Below are 24,704 nucleotides of genomic sequence, written 5' to 3' on the forward strand. Positions count from 1 at the left end.
GCCTGGAACCGAATGATCTTGGCAGAACCCAAACTGAGCACCGGTGAGCGGGTAAATGATTGCGTCAACTGTTTGAAGATTTGTGGGAATGGTGTGCCTCAGACTTTTCACTTTGCCTTTCTCTTGTTCCAGAGAAGCCTGAGTCCTTTGCTTCACACCACCCTTATGATAGTGTGCCTCAGATGAAACTACTGGGGCTTGTCTGCTTGACTGTACTTCGACCAATATGCACACTGATGTAAAAGACAATATTCTGACAAGAGTACAAAGACTTGTGCTCAAGAATTTGCTGCGCTGTTCCAGTACAGCTACAACACTGGCACCTATGCCACAATGTGGAAAATTGCCCAGGTATGTCCTGTACAGAAAAAGCAGGACAAATCCAACCTGGCCAAATGCCACCCCATCAGTCTCCTTTTGATTATCAGTAAAGTGATGGAAGAGGTCATCAACAGTGCTATCAAGTGGCACTTGCTTAGCAATGACCTGCTCACTGACACCCAGCTTGGGTTCTGCCAGGGCTATGTAGCTCCTGACCTCATTACAGCCTTGGTTCAAACATGGCCAAAAAAGCTGAACTCCAGAGATGATGTGAGTGTGACTGCCCTTGACATCAAGGCAGCGTTTGACCAAGTGTGGCATCAAGGAACTCTGGCAGAACTGGAGTCAATTGGAATTGGGGGCAAAGCTCTGTTTGGAGTCACACCAAGCACAAAGGAATATGATTATGGTTGTTGGAGGTCAGTCATCTCAGTTCTAGGACATCACTGCAAGAGTTCCTCAGGGTAGTGTCTTGGGCCAAACCATCTTTAGCTGCTTCATCAATGACCTTTCTTCCATCATAAGGTCAGAAGTTTGTTGCTGATTGCACAATATTCAGCACCGTTTGCGACTCCTCAGATACTGAAGCAGTCCATGTCTAAATGCAGCAAGACCTGGACAACATCCAGCCTTGGGCTGACAAGTAGCAAGTAACATTCGTGCCACACAAGTGCCAGGCAATGACCATCTCCAACAAGAGAGAATCTAACCATCGCCCCCTTGGCATTCAATGGCATAACCATCACTGAATTCCCCACTATCAGAATTTAGAGAGCTCGATTGAAAATTATTAAGCAGGACCTCAAATGTAATAACTTTCAGATTACTCCCAGTGCCATGTGCAAGTGAGTACAGAAATAGGAGGATAAGCTGGATGAATGCTTGGCTGGAAAAACAGTGCAGGAGGGAGAGCTTTAGATTCCTGGGACGCTGGGATTGGCTCTGGGGAAGATGGCGCTTGTACAAGCTGGACAGGTTGCACCTGAACAGAGTCGGGTCTAAGTTCCTTGCGGGGCATTTTGCTAGTGCTGTTGAGAGGGTTTTAAGCTAACTTGGCAGGGGTGTGGGAACCAGGAGAGAGTATTAGAGAGGAAAACCAGGGTGCAGAAACACCTGGAGAGACAAATAGCACTAGAATAGAGAATAGTAAGTTAAACAGAGTAAGGGAGAAAGTCATGAATTCTAAATCAGGGCTACTGTGCATGTATGTGAATGCACGGAGTGTAGTAAATAAGATTGGGGAGTTATAGCTGCAGATTGCCATGTGGAAATATGATAATGTGGCGATAACAGAGACCTGGCTCAAGGAAGGACAGGACTGGGTGCTAAATGTTCCTGGGTGCAAGGTGTTCAGGAAAGATGGGGCTTGAAGAAAAGGAGAGGTGGCAGTATTGGTTAAGGAGAGCAATGAAGTGCTGAAGAAAGAGGATGTCCCAAAGGGTTCAAGGACAGAATCAATTTGGCTAGAGATAAGGAACAGAAAGGGTGCAATTACATTGCTTGGTGTATTATATAGACCACCAGCTGGTGGGAAGAATGTAGAGGAACAAATCTGCAGGGAAATTAGGGAGGTGAAAATATAGAGTAGTTATAATGGGGAACTTTAATTACCCGAATGTAGACTGGGACAGTGGTAGTCTTAAGGGCAAAGGGGGGCAAGAGTTCCTAGAGTGTGTTGAGGAGAATTTTCCACAGCAGTATGTGTCCAGTCCAACAAGAAAGGATGCACTGTTGGACCTGATTCTTGGAAATGAGGCGGGCCAAGTGGATCAAGTTATCAGTGGGGGAACGTTTAGGAGACAGTGATCATTGTCTCATTAGGTTTAGGATGATGTTGGAAAAGGACAATGTACAATCCAGAGTGAGAATAGTTAACGGGGGGGAGAGTTGACTTCGATAGGGCAAGAATTGAGCTGGGCTGGATAGACTGGAACCAAAGGTTGGCGGGAAAAACTAGCTGAACAATGGGTTACCTTCAAAGAAGAAATGGTTCGGGCACAGTCAAGGCATATTCCCTCAAAAGGGAAATTTAGGGCAAACAAATCCAGAGCTCCCTGGATAAAAAATGAGATAGAAATTAAGATAAAGAAGAAAAATTTTGCTTATGACCTGTGCCAGGTGGAAAATACCGCTTAGAGCCAAGCGGAATACAGAAGGTTCAGAGTTGGCGGGGGGTGGGGAGAGGAACCAAATGGTCAATGGATATTTTTCAGGCTGAAGGAAGGTGTGGCCTCAGGAGAAAAAGTATGCATGTTATTTAGAAAAGAAAGAGAGCCAACTGTGCATGCGTAACAGAGAAACTGAGACAGCAACAGAAAATAACTCTGAGTAGTCACATGGAAAAATACGGGTTGATAAGGAAGAGCCAGCATGGATTTCTAAAGGGGAAATCATGTTCAACTAACTTGCTGGAGTTTTTTGAAGAGGTACCTGAAAAGGTCTGAGGGTAATGCTGTTGATGTGGTGTATATGGACTTTCAAAATGCATTTGACACAGTGCCACGCAACCGACTTTGGAGAAAAGTTATTGCTCATGGAATAAAAGGGACAGTAGCAACGTGGATACAAAATTGGCTGAAAAATAGGAAGCAGAGAGTAATGGTCAATGGATGTTTTTTCGGGCTGGAGGAAGGTTTGTAGTGGAGTTCCCCAGGTCAGTATTGGGACTCTTGCCTTACCTAATGGATATTAATGATCTAGATCTTGGTGTTCAGGGGACAATTTCAACGTTTACGAATGATACAAAACTTGGAAGCATTGTAAACTGTGAGCAGGACAGTGTAGAACTTCAAAAGGACACAGACAAGTTGGTAGAGTGGACAGATTGGTGGTGGATGAAGTTTAATGTGGAGAAGTGAGAGTTGATTCATTTTGGTAGGAAGAACATGGAGCGACAATATAAAATAAGGGGTAAAATTCTTAAGGAGATGCAGGAGTAGAGGGACCTGGGTGAATATGTGCATTGAAGGTGGCAGAACAGGTGGAGAGAGCAGTGAATAAAGCATACAGCACCCTGGGCTTTATTAATAGGTGTATAGAGTACAAGAGCAAGGAGGTTATGCTGAGCTCTTATGAGACACTAGTTAGACCTCAGCTGGAGTATTGTGTATAATTCTGGGTGCCACACTATATGAAGGATGTGAACACATTGGAGAGAGTGTAGAAGAGGTTTACAAGAATGGTTCCAGGGACTAGAAACTTCAGTTATGAAGATAGATTGGAGAGGTTGGACTTTTCCCCTTGGTGAGAAGGCTAAGAGGTGTTCTGATAAACGTGCTCAAAATCATGAGGGGGCTAGATAAAATAGCAAGGGAGAATCTGTTCCCACTCGTAAAGATTTAGTGATTTGCAAAAGAAGCAAATGTGATGCAAGAAAAAGCTTTTTCACACAGTGAGTGGTTTGAATCTGGAATGCACTGCCTGGAAGTGTGGTGGAGGCAGATTCAATCAAGGCATTCAAGAGGGCATTGGATGGTCATTTGAATAGAAACAAAATGCAAGGGTATGGAAAAAAGGCAGGAGAAGGCTCTAAGTCATAATGTTGATTTAGAGAGCCGATGCAGATACAATGAGCTGAATGGCAGCCTTCTGCACTGTAACAATTCTGTGATCAATATCCTGGGGATTACCATTGACCAGAAATTTAACTGGAGTAGCCATGTAAATACTGTGGCTACAAGAGCACGTCAGAGGCGAGGAGTCCTGTGGCAAGTAGCTCACCTCCTGACTTCCCTTAGCCTGTCCACCATCTACAAGGCACAAGTCAGGAGTGTGACAGAATACTCTCCACTTGCTGACTGAATGTAGTTCTAACAACACTCAAGAAGCTTGACACCTTCCAGGACAAAGCAGCCTGCTTGTTTGGCATCTCATCCACAAACATTCACTCCCTGCACCAGCAACGCACGGTGGCGGTAGTGTGTAAGAACTCAATTAAGGCTTCTTCGACAGCACCTTCCTAACCCACAACTGCTACCATCTAGAAAGACGAGCAGCAGGTACATCAGAACACCAGCTGCAATTTTTTCTCTAAGCCACTCCACCACCCTGACTTGGAAATATATCGCTGATCCTTCACTGTTGCTGGGTCAAAATCCTGGAACTCTCTCCCTAACAGCACTGTGGGTGTACCTACACCACGTGGACTGCAGCAGTTCAAGAAGGCAGCTCACCACCACCTTCTTGAGGGCAATTAGGGATGGACAATGAATGCTGGCCAAGCCAGCAATGCCTATATCTCATGAATGAATTTTAAAAATCAGCTGTTTAACAGTGCAGCTGAATTAATGTGTAATGGGATGGACATGTGTCCTGTTTTTGTTTTAAGAGGCAGTGTTGGTTTTATTTTCCGACTTTTAGGTAAGGCCAGTCTGTAGCCCTGAATTATAAATGCACTGAATGCACGCACTCTGTATTTAACTGATCTCTTCCATTTATAAAGTGTATGGGGTACCTGTTTTTAATTGTAAATCATCCTGCTCTTTGTAAATGAGTTTTGACGGTGCATTGGAGTTATATGGTAATGCAACCTAGTGGTGTGTGTTTCTGCCTCCTATTTCAGGTCCATTTCAGAGTTGAAACAAAGCTGCAGAGTTGCACTGTCACTTGTACATCACTACGAAAAGTGGAAATTGTGGCAGTATATTTGTGCTTTTCGTTGCTAAAGCCATCTTTCTTTAAAAAAACAGCTCCTGTATTAGATGCTGGGAGGGTCTTAATATTCAGATTCATACATTTCATATAATTTTTGGTTGTGCTGACCAAGATCAACTTTTCTTGTGTGATCTCTTTATAAGTATGAAAGCAAAAGGAGAAGACTGGCAGAGCAATTTTGAAGAGCAATGATGTCTTTCCAAAGAAGAGCCTCATCTGTTGTGCTTGGCTTACTGCTCACATCACTAGTAACTTGGATTCTAAATATGTGATTATTTTTCAATAAAGACAGCTCAGATATTGCAGAAGTTACATTGAGCACTACAGGGGCACTTCTGCAACAAAAATAAAAAATATATATACTGCAGTTTTTTTTTGCAATGCTTGCTTGAGATTGCATTCAATGGAAGATTGTGTTGTGTGTCTTTCAAGACATTCTTTATAATCAAGAGTAGGCCGAGTAGGGAGAGAGAAACTATTCCTCTTGGCAAAAGGATTGAGGACCACTGCTAATTTAAAGTGATTGGCAAAAGAGCCAAAGGCAACATGAGGAAAAGCTTTTTTGCCTAATGAGTGGTTAGGATCTGGAATGCACTGCCTCAAGAGTGGAGGAAGCAGATTCAGTCATAGCTTGTAAAAGGGAATTGGATAAGCACCCGAAGAGAGAATTTACAATGCTAGGGGAAAAGGCAGGAGTGGGAGCCCTTGCAGAAAGCTAGCACAGAAATGACTGGCTGAATAGCCTCTGTCTCTGCTGCAACTATGCTATGATTCTATTCTATATACTTCCCTGTTTCTCATCAGTGGCATGAAATGGGATGCATGAGACCATGACAGCTTTCGTTAGAGTCAATTCATGTGTTACTGTACTTCAAATCTTTTGCCAATGGCATCTATTTCATTTAGGAGCTTCAGTACCTAACTGTTTGGAAATTCTTGCAGAAGTCACATCTGGTGTTTCAAAAACCTGGAGATCCCTTCCCAACAGCACTGTGAGTGTTCCTACAACACATGGACTGCAGCGGTTCAAGAAGGCAGCACATGACCACCTTCTTGAGGGCTGTTAGGGGTGGGCAATAAATACTGGTCTACCCAGTGACGTCCACATCCTATGAACAAATAAAAAAATTGTTGTTCTGGATGTACTTTTGCTACAGTTTACAGAATAAATCAGAAGCATTTTTATACCTTTTTTTTGGGAGGGCGGAGTGGCTTAGTGGATTGGAATTTAACCAGCAAGGAATAGAAATTCATGTGATTCTAATTTGATTTGGGATATTAATGTGCTGCTGAACAGAATGGTGGAATGTGGACTTCTGCTTGTGGATTCCTGATCTCAGCTGTACTATTTATCAGTGCAAGTCCAACACTTTGCACAAAATTCACCCAGGGTAGCCAGCTTGAGAGTGAGGTTGATGGAGTTTGAAAGCGGATTGTCTACTTAACCCCAGATGACACCCAGTGAAATTAGAGAAAATGTCATTTAAAAAAAAATCTTCAGGTATATTGAAAATAAAATGAAGCTCAAATTTCATGCATTGGCCAAATTCAGATAGGATATTACTTTCAGTAGAAAGTTTAATTCTAGATTTTAAACTGAAATTCAATAACTTTTCACACAATGTTTGAATATCAACAGGTTTATTCACTCATATTCTATTGGATGAAGCTGCTCAAGCAATGGAGTGTGAGACCATCATGCCTTTGGCACTAGCTAGTAGACACACAAGGATTGTTTTAGCTGGGGATCACATGCAGGTAAGTGATCTACAGATCAAGTTTGAACTTCATCAGCCACTATATATTAGGATGTGAATTAACAACTAGTTTGTTAATTCTTGTGAAGCCTCTAAATGATTGCAGACTTGTTGGCGTTTGTGTTTTTTATATTTCAGTGGCAGCAGAGAATGCCACAATGTCACGATTAACTAGCTTTTCTTTGTAATTTCATTGCAGTGAGATTTTGGAAGATGCTGTTGGGGTTCATCTTTATTTTGCTGCTCTTTGAAATCAAAATAATGAACAACTTGACAGAGACAGTAGTGGTCTATGTTTTGTTTGCAATAGGTTCTGTCTTAAAAGCCAAAAATTCTTGGTGCCCATCTAGGTTTAATATGCACTGAATGACTTATTCTTTTGGTGTAATCATTGTGCTGACACTGAACTTCCCTGCTCCCTACAACCGCAATCCCAGAGCCTTCCTTTTAAGAAACTGCAATTGAACTCATTAAGTTCGGTTGCGCAATGTCCGGATCTTGGTCTGTTTGATTTCCTTTTTAAATTAACAATTAGGTTTCATTTAAAAACAAATTTTACTGACCTGATGCTCCTTAACATTGCCAGAGGTTCCTGATTTAAAATAGTGTGTCCAGACAACTTGGCTCTGAATTCACCCCTTTTGTGGAGTATCACAGTAACTGTTTTTATAAGGAAAAGAAAATGGCTGGAAAAAATGGTTCCTGTTGCCGGATAACACTCAGTATTCCTGCGCTAATTGGGCACCAATGCCCTTAAAACTGAAGTTTAAAAGATAGAAAGCTCTTTCTAAAGGACTTGCATCTACAGGTTTTGGACAGATGCGGCACAGCCATTATGTGAAGGTTGGAATTGGCAACTCTGGATAGTTGAATGCATGTGCATTTGTTGCCAGATATGCAAGTCTGCCAGTAGTTTCTCAACAAAGACCTATTTGGGACATTCTCAAAAGTGTTTGGGTTTATGAGCCAGTTTCTGCATTGATAATACATGTCCAAGAATGTTGCCTTTGTGTTATTGATAAATGAAATTTTTGCCAATTTTACTTCCTGACCATCTGTTAGTTTAACAGGGATTTCTGGCTTGTAAGCCTGATGTGTGACAGGGGCCTTCAAACATTTTCCTTTTTCTGAGTGGAAGGGGCGTAGGAAGGAAGGAAGAATTGGGCATCTGCCATTGTGTATGCAACTTTCTCCTTCATTAGTCGTCGTCCTTGTCCACCCAAATACGTACATAACTGTTCCTTCAATTATGAAGGAAGCTAGGGAAGCACCCTGCTCTATGCCTTTACCAATGTTGTTCTGTAACTGAGTGACCTGGATATCTCTTTATTCTTCCATTCAATGATCAGGCACCCAACCTGCACTTGATTGGAAGAAAAAGAGTTGGCATTTTGATCAAATGGACTGAAGGGCTTTCATCCAGTATTGTGATCTCTCTCTTTTTTTCTCTCCTTTCCCCATTTGTTTAGCAGGTGAGATGCCTCCTTTAGGTCATGCTATGTTTGCAAAACTGATTTCTATTACTTATCCACCACCTTTGTATACCACCAGGCTACCTTTCCAAATGCATCAACAACAATACTGCACAAATTTAGCAACAGCAAAAAGGCAGTGAACTTTTAATAAGCACTGTCTGTGGATTCTGTGATGGAATATAAGCATGTTATAAACCTGTTTATGGTTTACAAATGTCTTAATTTATTGAACAAGTCAGGTCATGCGATAGTGCTTGCTGTCTCATTTTCTTATTAATAGTCATTTGGTAGTGCAGAACTTGAGTGCTGCTGAAAAAAGACATCTTGTCGAAGGTTTTCATCTTGCCCTCATCAGGGCAATTCGCAAGAATACCAAATGTAAAGGGAACAACAGGTTGTACTGCATGAGAAGAAAGTGCTGATTGGTTGGCAGTTGGACTCTGAGAGGTGTTGCCATGGAGAATGCGCCAGTTATTTGATTGACAGTTAACTGCCAAGATTTGTTTAAATTCAGACCAAGCAGGTTGACTCTGGTTAAGGCATTACCCTGAGGAATGAATGTGAGAATGGCTGTTGACTATTTTGTTCAATTGAAAAAGGCACAATATGTGTATATGTTCTTTCTGCCTGCATTGTCCTGTTGAGTGCAAGGTGAAAAGCTTTGACGAGAAGTCTCTTTTTCAGCAATGCTCATTTTCTTATTTGTAAAATTGGAAACTTTAACAAAATTTTTAATGGAACTGAACTCCTGAAAAATTTATTTGTAGTTATGTATTTGCCATTGTAGTGTCATAGAAGACTTCATCAATAATTAGAGCGGAAAGAGCTTTGAAAAAGCATCAAAAATTTATAATTACGTTTTGAAAATGTTTGAGAGTTTCATCTTTATTTTTTTCCCCTTCATGAAATTTCACAGTTTTTGAACTTGAGAAACTTGAACTTAAAATAACTTTCTCAATTCTGATCCTCCAAATCGTTTGTACTTGTTTTCTCCAAATGTACATTATTTTGCATTTCTCAAGATGAATTCATGGGAGCATTATCACCTGGTGTAATTTACTGGTTGAATATTCCAAAGCATTTTTGCTGATTTAACACTAGAGCACCCAGCTTCAAATTTATTCTGTGCTGCCATTTGTACTTGAGCTTCTCATAGTGTTTGGTATTTGCTCAGTTTTCAAGAATTATACTGAGCAATGACAAACTGGGAATGGGGCAAAATTAGATGCACCTTTTCCCATTTACTAATATTCACTACTGGCCGCAGAATGACCATGGTTTTGTTGATGCTTGTGATCACTGACTCACCCCACATGGCCTCTAGGTTGCATGACATGGCAATTGAACAAGCGATGATTTTTCACTGGTTAAGGCATCGCAATATCTTGCCAGGTTTTCACAAAAGTTACTTACTGCCCTTACCATAATGACTGAGGTAGCCCCTTTTTTGAAAATAAACATTTGCAGTCAAAGCTCCATATTATGATGCTTCTGGTTTTCCTTCACTATATTTAGAATAATTTACCGGATTCATGGCATTTAGTGTTCTGTGAATTTCTTCATGCTTGGTGATTTCAAGGTGGCAGTCTCTATTCTTTAAATTTCTTTTTCTTTAATACCGCTTTTACAGTCAAGCATTTTTGAAGTTAATATAGACAAAAAAATGACTGCTAAAGCCTCCTTTTGATTGAGTGTTTTATAATGTGCAGAATAATCTGGAATTCTCAATGAAAAGTATTTTTGATCTCTACCAGTGGAAGAGTAGAACCAGTTTCCAAAGTGACTATATGTTTTGCTACTTGTTAAGTTGATTGAAACCCACTAGGCAGAATGTACATTCTTCTATGTTCTTTTTCTTTTGAAGTGTTTTAAATTAAAAATAACGCTGCCTCAAAGATCGAAAGAAATTTTGAAATCAAATCTTGAACATCAGCTCTGAAAGTGTTTAATTTTCTAAATGTTATAGCACTGTTTGCAAGTTAAGTCTCATATACCCTGAAGAAAGCAGGGTTAATTGTTCCCCTATTAGTCATTGCAGTGGCCAAGTGTTGGAGAAACGATTCATCTCCATTTGATCCTCTTCCGTGGGCTCCATGGTCTGTTAGCCTACTTAGTGCTATCATGTTATTTGGCTCAAAACTCCAGGCACAATAACCTCCACCTGTTTTAAACAGTGAATGTGTAGCAGAGGTATACTTAAGGTAGGGAGGAAAGTATATAAAAGCAGAAAGCCAGAAATAAAATTGTGTTATCCTTATAACTATATTTTTTCTTGGCTATTTTTAATTTGTATTTTGCTAATGTTCTACTTTATTGTTTCCAGCTTAGTCCCTTTGTATACAGTGAATTTGCCCGGGAAAGAAATCTTCATGTGTCTTTGCTAGATCGTCTATATGAACACTACCCCGCAGAGTTTCCGTGCAGAATACTACTGTGTGAGAACTATCGTTCCCATGAAGCTATTATCAAGTAGGTTTTTGAGTTTCCCACATATTCTTGGTATGTGACTCTATTGAGCTAGTTACTGGTGATGTTAGAAAGGGTTCCTCGGTCTGTACCCCCATTTAAAAATACTAATTAGCAGTTACTTAGAGCTGCCATGCCTGGCTGAGGGAACTGAATTAATTTTCACAAACTGTCTTCATGTTTGCATCTCCATTGATATTATGCCTTCCTCACAGTGATTGATACTGTTAGATTTTTAATAAGATTACTGACTGTGACAAATCCTCCTCAACCTGTACAGTTATTTTGCTAATTTTGAAGAGAGGGGAATAATTGCTGTTCTAAAATGGCTGCTAATAAAAGTGAGACATGTTCAATTAATTGCTTTTGCCTTTGGAGCACTAAAGTACAAATGGAGCACTAAATTTGTTTCACTGCATTGGATTAATATCTGAAGGTGGTTACTGAAGTATGCACTTTGCGATAAACCTTTCATCACAGCCCAGTATAAACATGCAGTTCTAGTAGAGATGCAGCTTTTGCAGAAATAATTAACAATATCTCTTCATTCTGATACTAGTTTTTAAACAAATTCCTGAAATAAATCTGCCATACCTGTAATTTTAAAAAAACCGCTTTGAATCCCTATGCCTATTCTGCACGAAATCTGAGGATTGGGTTAATTTGTTGACACTGCTGTATCTGCACATGAATTTATCATCTCGATAATCTCCTAAACCTCATCAAAACCAACCTCTTCGACCACACTTGCAGTCACCACATACTGCTGCTCTGCATCCATTCCATCACCATCAATTACCTTGTGGTATTTACCACATTAAAGACACCATATGATTACAGACTGTTCACTTTAATTAATCTTTGGTTGTATTTTGTGCTGGGAGTTGTGAGCCTGACTATTGAGAGAACTGACTGTGTCTGTCTGCCAAGTCCTCAGTTGTGCATAAAGCAAAAGTTAAGCCATGCTTGCAGAAGTGATGGTAATTTCATTTCTGCTACATTCTAAGAATGTGGTTTGCACTGGAATATCTTTTCACAGGGGAGTGAACAAATCAAACATTTTTTGGGTTATTAGATTGTACATTTACCAGCTTCCATTGTTCAGATTTACTCCTTCATATAAGTAACAAAAGTACAAAATGTGCTTTATGCTTCTAGGTTAATGATTTGAGAAGTATATTTATTGGTGTGTTGTGATTTAATTTACTATTCCGGTGGGAGGAAGTAAATAATCAGAAGTTCAGGAAGATATTTTCTCTATTTTTAAAGAAATCAGGAAGACATGAGATGGAAAGCTAAATCTGATTCAAATTAAACTGAAGCTCAGCTGGAGTAATATATCTTCTTTAGTGTTTGTGACCCGACTGATGTTTTGAAATGTACACTCTAAGTCAACACGTTATGAAGACCACCAGTATTCCAGAGATTCTATATAGTGACAGTCATCACAATTTCACTTCTTTATTTTAGTTACACTTCTGAATTATTCTATGAGGGGAAGTTGATGGCTAGTGGAAAACAACCAGCACACAAAGATTTCTATCCACTAACATTCTTCACAGCTCGAGGAGAAGATGTGCAAGAGAAAAACAGCACTGCTTTCTACAACAATTCAGAGGTGAGGTAACAGAAAGGAACTTTTATATCTCTACTGGTTTTTTTATCCATTATTTTATTCGTGGACCCTGTTGATTTTAAGTTAAGGTTTGTTTCAGTGTTGCAATTATTGGTGTTATTTGTAGCTACTATGTACACGTCTAATGGAAGTTGTGCTTTGAGTTAATGAAAGTTGCCCATTGAATTAATCCCCAATCTGAATTGGTTATAAGAGATTTGTGTGGAATAAATAATGTATTCCTTTAGTGAAGTTGTGCTCCTGAGAGTTATCTTCAGTTTTTAAAAGAAATACATCGGTTTTCTTATACTAACAGGGCTGTTCTACTCAGTGATCCTCCTGCTCAAATTTCAACAATGAACTGAGCATTTTTTCATCTGTATTCTTCACACCCAACACACACCCAACGCACACCCACATCCCAATCCTGTGAAGGTATGAACTCATGCCACTATGATTCTCCAGGTTCAGAGAGCCCTCTGCTGTCTTATGCGAGCAGCCACTCAACATATGTGCACGTTTATAGATTATCTGGCCATTATTTGTAGACTTTTGCGGCCTACAAATTGGTCGCTGTGTTTGCTTGCATAACAGTGCTACACTTAAAATGTTGTCTTTCCAAACTCATCCCCCTCCCTCTCACTCTGCAGTGCATGACAGCAATCTGAAATGATGTGGGAAGTCACTGTTCAGCCTGACCTTATTCACCCTGGGGTAGGCATCTAGCACAAGGTCACTGAGCACATTTGTAGCACCACTGCTGCTGTTTGAGATCAGCTCAGTCTGGGTCATCCTCATGTGTGTTGCTCAGTTGTGCACAGATTGTTGGGTTTTACCTCTCAAGCATTTGAGGGTGCTCCATGACCATTGCATTACAGATGTTGAGAAGATGTTTCTCTTAGTGGGGGAACTAGGAATCGAGAACTAGGCTGCACAGTTTGAAAATAAGAGGTCTTCCATTTTAGACAGAAATGAAGAATTTCTTTTTTCCATTCGTGCTTAGAATTCTCTCCCCCAGTGAGCAGTGGAGGCTTGATAATTGCATCTATTTAAAGGTGAGTTGGACAGATTTTTGTTTGACAGGCATGTCAAGGTTTATGGGGCACAGGCAGGAAGTGGAGCTAAGGCCACATCAGATCAGCTGTGATCTTATTGAATGGTGGAGGAGGCTGGAGTGACCAAGGAGACTCCTGTTTCTTAAGTTCAGAAGGGTTTTTAAAAAATCTGAAACACCAATAAATTATAAAAATTGCAACAAAAAAGGCCAATAACAAAAGCTTATTAAGAATTAGCATTTTACTTTACTGATTGTTATGTCTGCCTATAAAGCTGAGTTTATATTACGAATGTAAGAACCTATTAAGTGGAAAAGCCCACCAGTGAAATGTCCTCTTCTATGTATTAATATCGTGTGAATATAATCACTTCATGCCAATTTCAATGTCTGCTTGCTGCACTAAAAAAATTTGAGCCACTAAAATAATATTCAGCATGACTTTCAGCAACCTAGTATGGAATGGCTGAAGTTGGGAGTGACTGGTTAGGCTCTTCACAATATTTGTATCACTATTTTATCAAGTTAAGAGAAAATGCATTGTGGTGTTCTGACTATTGTTGTTGTCATTAGCTCCAAGGCTGGAATTAGTAGCCTGAGGCCAGAGTGGGGCATTAATACAATTGTTTCAAAACTGATGATTGCATCATGTTCAATGTAGTAGTATTTGCTGCTGGTTTTCTCCATTTTCTGTCTTCACTGTGAAAACGTTGCAACTTTTCCATTTCAATATATTGACCTTGCATTTTAATAAATTAAGTAGCTTTGGCCTTTAGGTTACATTGAGGAAAAATGAAAATATTTATACAATAAAAATAGCTATCAAGTATTTAAAATGCACCATGGCTGCAGTTATTCTGATGTTTAATGATGCAAATGTATTTCAATAAAATAAAATTCTAGCCGCCATTTGGCCAAGGTGTAGAGACATCACCTGCAGAGAACAAAGAAAATAACGGAAAATACTTGGATTTATTTCATGTGTTATCACTCTTTAAAGCCTGAGTGCTTCCTACAATTAATTATTGTGACTGTTGTCTCAGCAATGGCCATTCTACAACAGCAATGACATGAATGGTCTGTCAATGTATTTCCTTTGGTTATATGCAAGGAGGAATTCTGGCCAGTGCACAGGGAGAACTGCCTGCTTCTCTTGGGATAGTGCCCTGGGATCTTTACCAATCAGCCGGATTGGGCAGAAAGGATCAACATTGAGATAGGCAAAAAACTGCAGATGCTGGAAATCCAAAACAAAAATAAAAATACTTGGAAAAAACTCAGCAGGTCTGACAGCATCTGCGGAGAGGAACACAGTTAACGTTTCGAGTCCGTACGACTCTTCAACAGAACTAAGGAAAAATAGAAAAGAGGTGAAATATAAGCTGGTTTAAGGTGGGTGGGGGGGGGGGGGAAGACAGGTAGAGCTGGAGAGAGGGCCAGTAATAGGTGGAGATAACCAAAAGATGTCATAGACAAAAGGACAAAGAGTTGTTGAAGGTGGCGATATTATCTAAGGAATGTGCTAATAGGTGACATTAAGGGTCGAAAGCAGGGCGGGCAAAGTACAGATAGTCCTAATGGGGTTGGGGTGGGGGGCAGGGATCGAAGTAGGCTAAAAGATAAAGCAATAGATGGAAATACATTTAAAAATAATGGAAATAGGTGGGAAAAGAAAAATCTATATAAATTATTGGAAAAAAGAGGGATCGGAAAGGGGGGTGGAGATGGAGGAGAGAGTTCACGATCTAAAATTGTTGAACTCAATATTCAGTCGGGAAGGCTGTAAAGTGCCTAGTCAGAAGATGAGGTCCTGTTCCCCCAGTTTGCGTTGAGCTTCACTAGAACAATGCAGCAGGCCAAGGACGGACATGTGGGCATGAGAGCAGGGTGGAGTGTTGAAATGGCAAGTGACAGGGAGGTCTGGGTAAGGCTTGCGGACAGACCGAAGGTGTCCTGCAAAGCAGTCACCCAGTCTGCGTTTGGTCTCTCCAATGTAGAGGAAACCGCATTGGGAGCAGCAAAAGCAGTAGACTAAGTTGAGGGAAGTGCAAGTGGAATGCTGCTTCACTTGAAAGGAGTGTTTGGGCCCTTGGACGGTGAGGAGAAGAGAAGTAAAGGGGCAGGTGTTACACCTTCTGCGGTTGCATGGGAAGGTGCCGTGGGAGGGGGTTGAGGTGTAGGGGTTTTTTTTTAGGATCACCATTGACTCTAAGCATTGTCTTTGAAAGTGCATTACTCCCTCTGTGCTACATTAGAGTTTCAGCTGAGATCATGTGCTGAAGTTCCCTGACAATCTAGCCAAGTTGACACTTTGCTGGAAAGAGAATTGGTGAAATTGTCTCAACAATGACAACAATAAATGAATAGAAAAATACCAGCCTGTGGAGCTGCACTTGGCAGAAGATTCCACCCACCAATCAAACCAGTTTCCAGGAGGGGATATAGATGAGCAGTGACCTGCACAAAACCAGGCAGGTGTTTGTTTTTGTTTTGGATTTCCAGCATCCGCAGTTTTTTTGTTTTTACATTGGCTCTGTTTGATGCAGTCAATTTTCATTAAAATTTCCCTGTTCTGTCTCTGTCCTTCTGATTAATTTCAACCATCAAATCACATGCTCTGTCTCAATATGAGACTTGGCAAGAAAATATTCTATCATGTATTACTCCTCCTGCAGTCACCATGTAACCTGCCTGTTTAATTTCACAAAAATATGCATCTTAAAATCAAATCGGAAATAATCGTGGCCAAGTGCACAATGGACCAATTTGACAAACCGGGAAACCAGAAAGTCCCAGGTGTAATTCCTGGCGTTTGTTGATTTAATCAATCTTGGCAGTTGTGACTCTATAATTGGCTTCAGCATCTGGGAGGAATTATCTAAAGTTCCCATTCCTGCTCACTATCCAGTGACTCTTGTAAAAAAAAAAAATTGCATCTCTCGACATTGGGTGCCTTTACTAAACTTGCTTTTTGAATAAACAATACACTGAGTAAAATCTTGAAATAGTTATTTTGCATTACCCACCCCATTTCCCCAAGATTTTTTTTGCTTAATACATGTCACTTTGCATCTTTGTAAGCAGGCTGATGCTGTTTAATGGAATGATTTCAGGGCTGCCATTTAACTTCAGACCTTTTATTTTTGGTTTTCCCACATGCTCTGTTTATTGTGGAGTGATGTATCCTTGTGTTGAGAGTGGCAAAAAATTTAAGTTAATATCAAAATTGGCTAAATTAAATTTATAGCATTTCAGTACCAAAAATCAATTTTGAATGGGCCTGTGGCAAGATGATACTTGATGAGATTGTTTGAGTTTAACATAATCTTGTAGCGGCGTTGTAACTATATATCAGGGAACCATCCAAAGGAAATCTGGGTTATCTGTATGTCAGTATTAAAATACTCATCGTGTCTGCTTGGTTAGATATATTTGACTGACAGGGAAACTGGCTGGTAATTATCCGATAGTACCTGATCATTTTTGTACCACATTGTGTTTAAATATTTGGATGCATTTAATGATGCATGTAATTGGTAACAGTTGGGTAACTTTGTGGTTGAACTTCATGTTTATATTGAATCCCAAACGATGATGTTTTGACACAGAATGGTCATAATTGGCTGCTATAGCTAAGTGAATATTATATCATGGAGCTTTCTTCTCATTATCAACCATGATTGGACTGATGAATGAAACTTCGAATATATTTAAATCCAGATGTTGCATTTCTGCTCTTTAATGTTCAAGTGCAGTGATTGTATTCATATTTTGTCTCTCCAAAAAAGGTCTTTGAAATAGTAGAACGTGTTGAAGAACTCAGAAGGAAGTGGCCAGTTGCCTGGGGGAAATTGGATGAAGGCAGCATTGGAGTCGTGACACCATATGCTGATCAAGTGTTTAGGATTCGTTCGGAACTGCGTAAGAAGAGATTGTCAGAAGTGAATGTAGAACGAGTCCTGAATGTTCAAGGTGGGTTCCCGCTTGCTGATAAAAGTTAAGCTCCTATTTTTTTGTTTTTCTTGTATTTAACCATGTAACATTCAGCCTTGTTGAGGAGTAGGATGTCAGAAATCGTGTGCAGCAGTGAGCTTTGTGTAAATGCCTATGTAATAAATCTTTATCTTGACTGCTGTTTGGTAGGAGCTCTCCAAGGGGAGGGGAATCGAATAGGTGACTCCTCTTAGGTTACAGGTATGCATCCTGGGACTAATTGAAGGGATAGAGGCTGTGCACAAGTCACCCACAGCCTTTCATGGCTGAGGAATGGTGGAGGATGCATTGGAACAAGAATATTAGCAATGGTTGAGGGCTGCTGAGAAGGAGAATTGGCTTAAGGAAGTAAGAGAAACCTTTGAAGCCTGATATACATGCGTTTCCCAAAACAAATGACTCTTGATGTTGTTCTATGGCATTGGTGTACAAATTATAAAGGGAGTAGTGTTTTATCCTACTTTGATAAATTATTTTTATAGACCAGAAAGTATAAAAGGCTGTTTTTAATTTAAATTAAGCTGGGCTAATGTGATTTGACCAGGACTACTTTTGATTTGATTTTCTAATCCATATTTTTATGAAATTACACAACTTGGTTCATGGTTCCCTCAGGAGGAAGACATGATAGATTAGTTTCTTCTCAAGGTTCATTCCAGTCGCAGCATGTGTTTGAGGGTTGAAGTTAATCAGAAAGGCAGGAATGGAACAGCGGGATTTTACCTAATGATTGAACCATTTTGATGCAGTCAGTGTACCTGCCTGGTTTTGAGGAAAGTCACTGCTATCCTGCATATCCTCCTGGCAGCTGGTTTGAGTGCTGTGTGGGAGCTTGTGTTCAGTGCAGTTCTGGACATAGCATTTTTCTATTAATTTATTGTTGTCTAGATAATTTCATCAATCCTCTTCCCAGCAAAATGACCCTAAAAAAGGCTGAATCTGTCGATTCTCTGTACGGAAAAAAAATCCTTTAAAACCTAAATGTACTTTGGTCCCCTATTTTAAAATTCAATACAATGGAATCCTGATGTGTCACTATGTAAATGAAATTTACATCAACTATGTTACGGATGAAGGGAAAAAGTGGCATTTGACCTTAACATTTCTCATCCTCTAGTGAGCTTGATTCTATTTGGTGAATAAATGACTATTTCGTATAACTGCTTCTTTTGGGTTCACACAGGGACAACTACATCTGCAGGGAGTTCATGGTTATCCTTTTGGCCTAAATCTGAAAAGGATCCCACTCAGCTATGGATATTAGTTATTTCTGCATAATTATAACCTTTACAACTATAGTGTACCAACAGTACAAACTAATAAAAGGCTTGTATTTAAGTAGCACTTTTGATGATCTTGGGACATCCCAAAGCAGTCACAGCCAATGAAGCATTGTTGTAATGTAGCGAGACGCAGCAGCCAATTGGCACTTGGCTGGGTCCATGCACAGCAGCAAGATAATGGCCAGATAATCTGTTTTAGTAATGTTGAGGGATAAATGTTAGTCAGGGAGCTGAGGAGGATTCTATTGCTCTTATTCAAAGAAAATATAGGATCTTTTACATCTACCCAAGAGGCAGGCAGGGCCTCAGTTTAATGTTTCAACTGAAAGATGACATTGCTGACAGTTTAGCGGTCCCTCAGCACTGCACTGCTGTCCAGTCTAAACCATGGGACGGACCTCAGAGGATTTAAACCAAAACCGTCTGACTCTGGTGAGAGTGTTGATATTTGACTCAGAATGTCAAGTGACACCCTTTAAAGTTGATATTTTCCAACTTTGAAAAGATGCATTTCAGTGGTACGTTTTCCTACGTTAAAGGCACTGTATAAATCCAAGTAGCTCTTGTTTCTGGGTTTAAGAAAACAAAATGGATTCACATGAGGTAGGAAGAGCCAATATAAACCATGTATAATGTCTTAGCAATAGTTTTGATTCTTTCCCCCCTTGTAAGTTACCTGGACTTGGAAAAGTTACATGAATTTTTGTTAATTTTTCAGGCAAGCAATTTAGAGTCTTATTCCTCAGTACAGTAAGGACAAGACACACATGCAAGCATAAGCAGACCCCCATCAAGCGAAAGGAGCAGTTAGTAGAGGACTCCACCGAGGACCTGGACTATGGGTTTCTGTCTAATTACAAACTACTTAATACTGCCATCACAAGAGCACAGTCCCTGGTTGCTGTGGTTGGAGACCCCATAGCTCTGTGCTCGGTTGGTAGATGCAGGTAAAGTGAATCAATTGTTCTTCATGTAATTAATTTGAAAACTAATGAATATTCCCTATTATAACTTGACTTATTGGTTTCTAAATAAGTATATTGTTTTTCTGAGATGGTTCTTTGAAGCTAGACTTTCAATGCAAATTCATCTATCCCATTTGAACGAGAAGGTTTCTGTACAGCTCTCTACCTTGTTTGTGTTTTGAAAAATATTGTTTTGATTACCTATTACTGAAAAGCATAAATGCGGAATCAAATTACATGGAAAAGTACAGCATTTGACCCAAGTGGTCCGTGCCAGTGCTTACACTCCACATGAGCCTCCTCCCACCCCTCTTTATCTAACACTATCAGTGTAAACTTCTGTTCCTCTCTCCCTAAATATTTATCTAGCTTCTCTTTGAATGCATTGGAATTCACAGGATGATGTTTGCCTTTTTACTAACAAATGTAAGCAAGCACTTGAAGGAAAAGTCATTCAGCTTTTCAAAGCCCTTTCTGCCCATCGAACCTACACCTAATAAAGAACTTGTACAATTTACCCAACTTCAATTTCTGGAGATAAAGCCCCGTGTAATTGCCCCCTAAATCCTAAAGATAATTGATATAAGAATCATTATATAATTGTTGAAAGTATGTTGTTCTTTCTGCAGGTGTTCCATTACAATTGAACTATTGTACAACATGCCTGTCCCAGTTTTAAAATTTTCTAACCTAAAATTATTTAACTTTTAATTTTTTGACTGTTGTAATTCTCCGTGCCATCAAAACGTCCATTGTGGGAAATCCACGGACCTGTGAGAATTTATGAACAATGTTATTTCTGTGGATACAGTTTATTTGCATTAAGCTGCTTTTTCAACTTTGGTTCGACATGACAAACATCAATCTGAGACTGTGTTATTTAGAGAAGAAGCCCAAACAATTCTTGACCATTGTTCAAACAGCATAACCTGTTCTGCCGTCTTGAACAGAGGACATTTATAGAGTATGGGAGTAAAGTCTGCCCTAGAAGGCTACAGTTGCATGACACCTTATAACCTCTGGGAGTTTTTTTCCTAGGGATATTGAAGTCCTGTAGAACTGTTGAATAATATAACCCATAGTGGTCGAGAATAAAGCTGCTCGGAGTAATGGACTGTTTGAGGAGATAAAAGCCTTGATTGGTTTGTGAACTAAAGATTGGTGTATCTAGTTTTATAAAGTCTACAGTGATCAGGTATAATATAAATCTGCAATACACCTTTGGATTTGTGATTTTATTGCAAAGAAGCTCATAAATCAACAATTGATGTCATGTTGTTTATACTTAAGCACTTTCCAGCATATGCCATTATTATTTCCAGCAATTATTCTTTAAAAGTCCTTTGTAATATCAAACTATTAATTCAATCCTCAAAGTAGATCATGGCTTCAACTGCTCTCTTGGTTTACCAAGGAAATATAAGATGATAGAGGTCAGAGTTTTATTATAACAGGAGATATATAATGGTGAAATTTGCGTTTTGAGTGCAGGATGATTTTAAAATTGGGCTATGTGTGGGTGCTATGTGGGCTGCATGTTAGCTTTTCTCTGAGCCTCAGGATTATACCCCACTGAAGTCTAATCTGGTGTACTGCTCATGACCAAGAAACACTAATATTGAGCCTTTTTCTATCATATTATTTGAAAATTACATCGATTAAAACCGAGGTTGGTATTATACAGTAATAAGAGCCTTAATCCTTTGGGAAATGTATTTAAATGTGGCGATATTTCATCAATGAAACTTTTTGCTTATATCCTACATGAAGATCACCAGCATTTTATAGTATCAGTTATTTCTAAGTGGTTATTATTCCACAAGGTAATATCACAGGAAACTGTCCTCCATTTCTGGAGAAATTTGAAATTATAATTTTTATACTCTCTGGGGGAAAATGTGTAACAGGAATCTCTGTACATCCTGGAATGTAATTTAGTGATTTAACTAATGCTGTGTGAATCAGTTATCCTGCTCCTAACCTAGTGCACAACCATATTACAATGTATTTCCTCTTCCTAAGGGTCTAGTTTGTACTACTTGCATGTATAATTATTTTTGTTTCTTTTCTGGGGGCGGTGGGAGAATCCTGTGCACCGGTCTACTGAGATTTTTTTTTTAGAGAATTTGGTCTTTGTGCTTGATGCTAATTTGATTTGAGTGATTTAACTACCTTACAAATGTTGTATGTGAAAGGAATAAATGGCAGCTGTATTATGGGTCATCCTACATTTTAACAAAGCTGTATTGAAGCTTGAATCTATTTCAGTTGCACAGAAATGATTGTGTGTATGCTGGTGTTTGTGGACAAGTAACCAAAACAGGGTAGATGTTTTTTCTTCCTCTGCTTTTCCCTTACCTTTTTTATATAATGAGCAAATGAAGGCCCTTGGATATGCAATATTTGATTGTTCTACAAAGCCAGAAACTGTCTTAACACTGCACCATTTATAGTAACCCTTTCAGTAATGAATTACCTTGTAGTTTTATAAATACAGAATGTATGTACTCACTATCTCAGAACATTTGTAAAGATAATTCATGTGCTCCATCAGCCCCATTTGTCCTTGCTAGCCATGGGTCCCTATCCTCACGTGAGTTAATCAACAATAATGCAATAGGCAGGACTGTGAAAATCATCCATGCTCACTGTTGGTTGTTTGTAGAAGGATAACAGAATTTTATTAATGATGGGCAATTTACCCCAACTGATATGAGCACCCCTGAGACTCACCTGGCAAGCCCTGGAACCTCTATTGCAGAGGAGAACAGCAGCAGTATTATAAGAATATGGTCACCTCAAAGTCATAAGCTATCCTGACTCGAAACATCACAGGAGCATCATCAAACAAAATTTGACACACACCACATAAGGAATTATTAGTCATAGAGGTAGGGTTTATGGAGCGGGGTAGAAAGAGGTAGAGATGTGGAGAGTTTTAGATAGGGAATTCTAGAACTTAGGCAATGGAAAGGCATGGCCATCAATGGTGCAATAATGTAAAAGTTGTGAACTACCATCACACTGGATTGCTGTGGCTCAAGGAGAAGGCTTGTCACAACTGCTTGGAGGCAGCTAAGGCTGAGCAATAAATGTTGTCTTGCCAGCATTCCACATCCCGTGAGCAGATTAAAGAGGAGATACAATACTTCAAATGATCTGTTACAGAGCTTTCAAGGCTCTAGTACATGAGGCAAATTTGTTGGAGCATCAGGTAGCCGTGGGACCCAGCTGGGAGAACACAAACATGGGTGGAATTGTTTTAAAAATCACTGTTGAACCTCCAGCTCACGCGCTCTCCAGCTTGCACGCTCTCTCATTTTCAAGTTCATCAGTCAGCTCAACAAATATTAAACTGCTTTTTAATTAGCCAGATACCATGTGGGTAGAATGAGCCCATTTTTGCTTTGGCAGAAGTTCAATTGACTTCTGTTGTCAGAAAATGCAAAGTAGAATTGGATGATGTAAAAAGCTGTAGCAGTAACTTCCAGTATTCATTCCTGAAATAAAAATTGGTTTTGTGATTTGCATCCCTCCCCCTATCATTCCCAGTGCTTTTCTGCTGGAAAGTGTTGGATGATAGAGTTGCCTGGTGTGCAGAACAATGGTGTGATATGTGCTTGAGTTCACTAATGTTGCATTCAGGGGGAAATTGCTAATCTTGCCAATTCAGTGACAGCTTCCTGTTTTCTGTTGGTGTTTCCAATAGGAGGAGGGAACAGAAGAGATGGTGGCCTGACAAATTATTCAAAAAGGCCACTCATCTAAAGAGTTGGTGGTTCTTAAAAAATGTTCTCAAGTCACATTGTTCAGGGACAGTATTATTTTAATTGCAATTGAGTTGGTCAATAAGTTGGTATCTCCATCTGGGATTGTACATAAATTGAGTACAGGACCTGAAACCCACAACTTCAAATTACTCTTTCAGAACTTGACTGTTAGTTATTCTATTAATAAATAATTAGAAATATTTCAGCTTTTATATTTTGGTAGAATTGCGGTGTTTTTTTAAAAAATACATTTATAGAGAAACAAAAAGTATTGTATTTGTTTCTGCTTTCCCTTCATACTTTGCGCCATACATATTAGGACAGCTCTCGCACAATTTGAAGCAATTCACTCTGCCGTCTCTCGCGCATTACGAGATCAATATCATTCTTGCTATAGAAACAATCCTTCCAGCCTCTGGGCTTATGAGGACCAGATCCCGAAATCATTTTTTGCTTGATTTGTTGAGGGCATACACAGTGGCACAAAGGAAGATACGCAGGCAGGGAGAAAACTTTCTACTGGCTTTTTCAAAAAAATTGCTCATGGGATTTGGACTTTGCTGGCAAGGTGAACATTCGTTGCCCACCCAGAATTGCCCTTGAGAAGGTGGTGGTGAACCATCGGCTTGAACTGCTGCAGCTTGTGGTGTGGGTACAGCCACAGTGCTGTTAGGTGGGGAGGCTGGAGTCATACCTAGCACCAAGAAAGATGACTGTGGTTGTTGGAGGCCAATTATCTCAGTGCTAGGACATTGCGACAGGAATTCCTCAGGGTAGTGTCCTAGGCCTAAGTGCCTTCAGTTGCTTCATCAGTGACCTTTCTTCCATCATAAGTCAGAAGTGGAAGTTGGCTCATGATTGCACAGCGTTCATTTTCATTCACAGTTTTGCAGATAATGAAGCTGCTTGTGCCCACATACAGCAAAACGTGGACAGCATCCAGGTTTGGGATGATAAGTGGCAAAAGTATCATTCGCACCATGCAAGTGCCAGGCAATGACCATCTCTGACAAGAGAGAATCCAATCATCTCCCCTTGATGTTTAATGGCGTTACCATTGACCAGAAACTTAATTGGATAAGCCAATAATACTGTGGCTCCAAGAGCAAGTCAGAGGTATTCTGGCTTAACATCTTGCCTCGCCAAAGCTTTTCCACCATCTGCAAGGCATAAGAAATGTGATGAAATGCTCTCCACTTTTCTGAATAAGTAGAACTTTAACAGCACTCAAGCGTCTGACAGGTCAAAACAGCCTGCTTAATCGGCACCCTAGCTACCACCTTAAATGTTTACTTTGTCCACCAGATATACTGTAGCTGCAATGCATACCATCTAAAGGAAGCACTACAGCA

The 24,704-nt window shown here is 39.8% G+C and overlaps 1 protein-coding gene across 4 annotated transcripts in view; it reads left to right on the forward strand.

Moving 5' to 3' along the window:
• Nucleotides 1-24,704, forward strand: part of helz (helicase with zinc finger) — a 253,424-nt gene that overhangs the window by 123,640 nt on the left and 105,080 nt on the right. For all 4 annotated transcript variants that reach the window (XM_041216945.1, XM_041216948.1, XM_041216949.1 and 1 more), the window contains exons 17-21: nt 6,614-6,732; nt 10,530-10,675; nt 12,143-12,290; nt 17,130-17,313; nt 19,336-19,564. In XM_041216945.1, coding sequence (XP_041072879.1) covers nt 6,614-6,732; nt 10,530-10,675; nt 12,143-12,290; nt 17,130-17,313; nt 19,336-19,564 — 826 coding nt within the window. The remainder of the gene's footprint in view (nt 1-6,613; nt 6,733-10,529; nt 10,676-12,142; nt 12,291-17,129; nt 17,314-19,335; nt 19,565-24,704) is intronic.

The sequence above is a fragment of the Carcharodon carcharias genome, chromosome 22, assembly GCF_017639515.1.
Source record: "Carcharodon carcharias isolate sCarCar2 chromosome 22, sCarCar2.pri, whole genome shotgun sequence".
NCBI lineage: Eukaryota > Metazoa > Chordata > Chondrichthyes > Lamniformes > Lamnidae > Carcharodon > Carcharodon carcharias.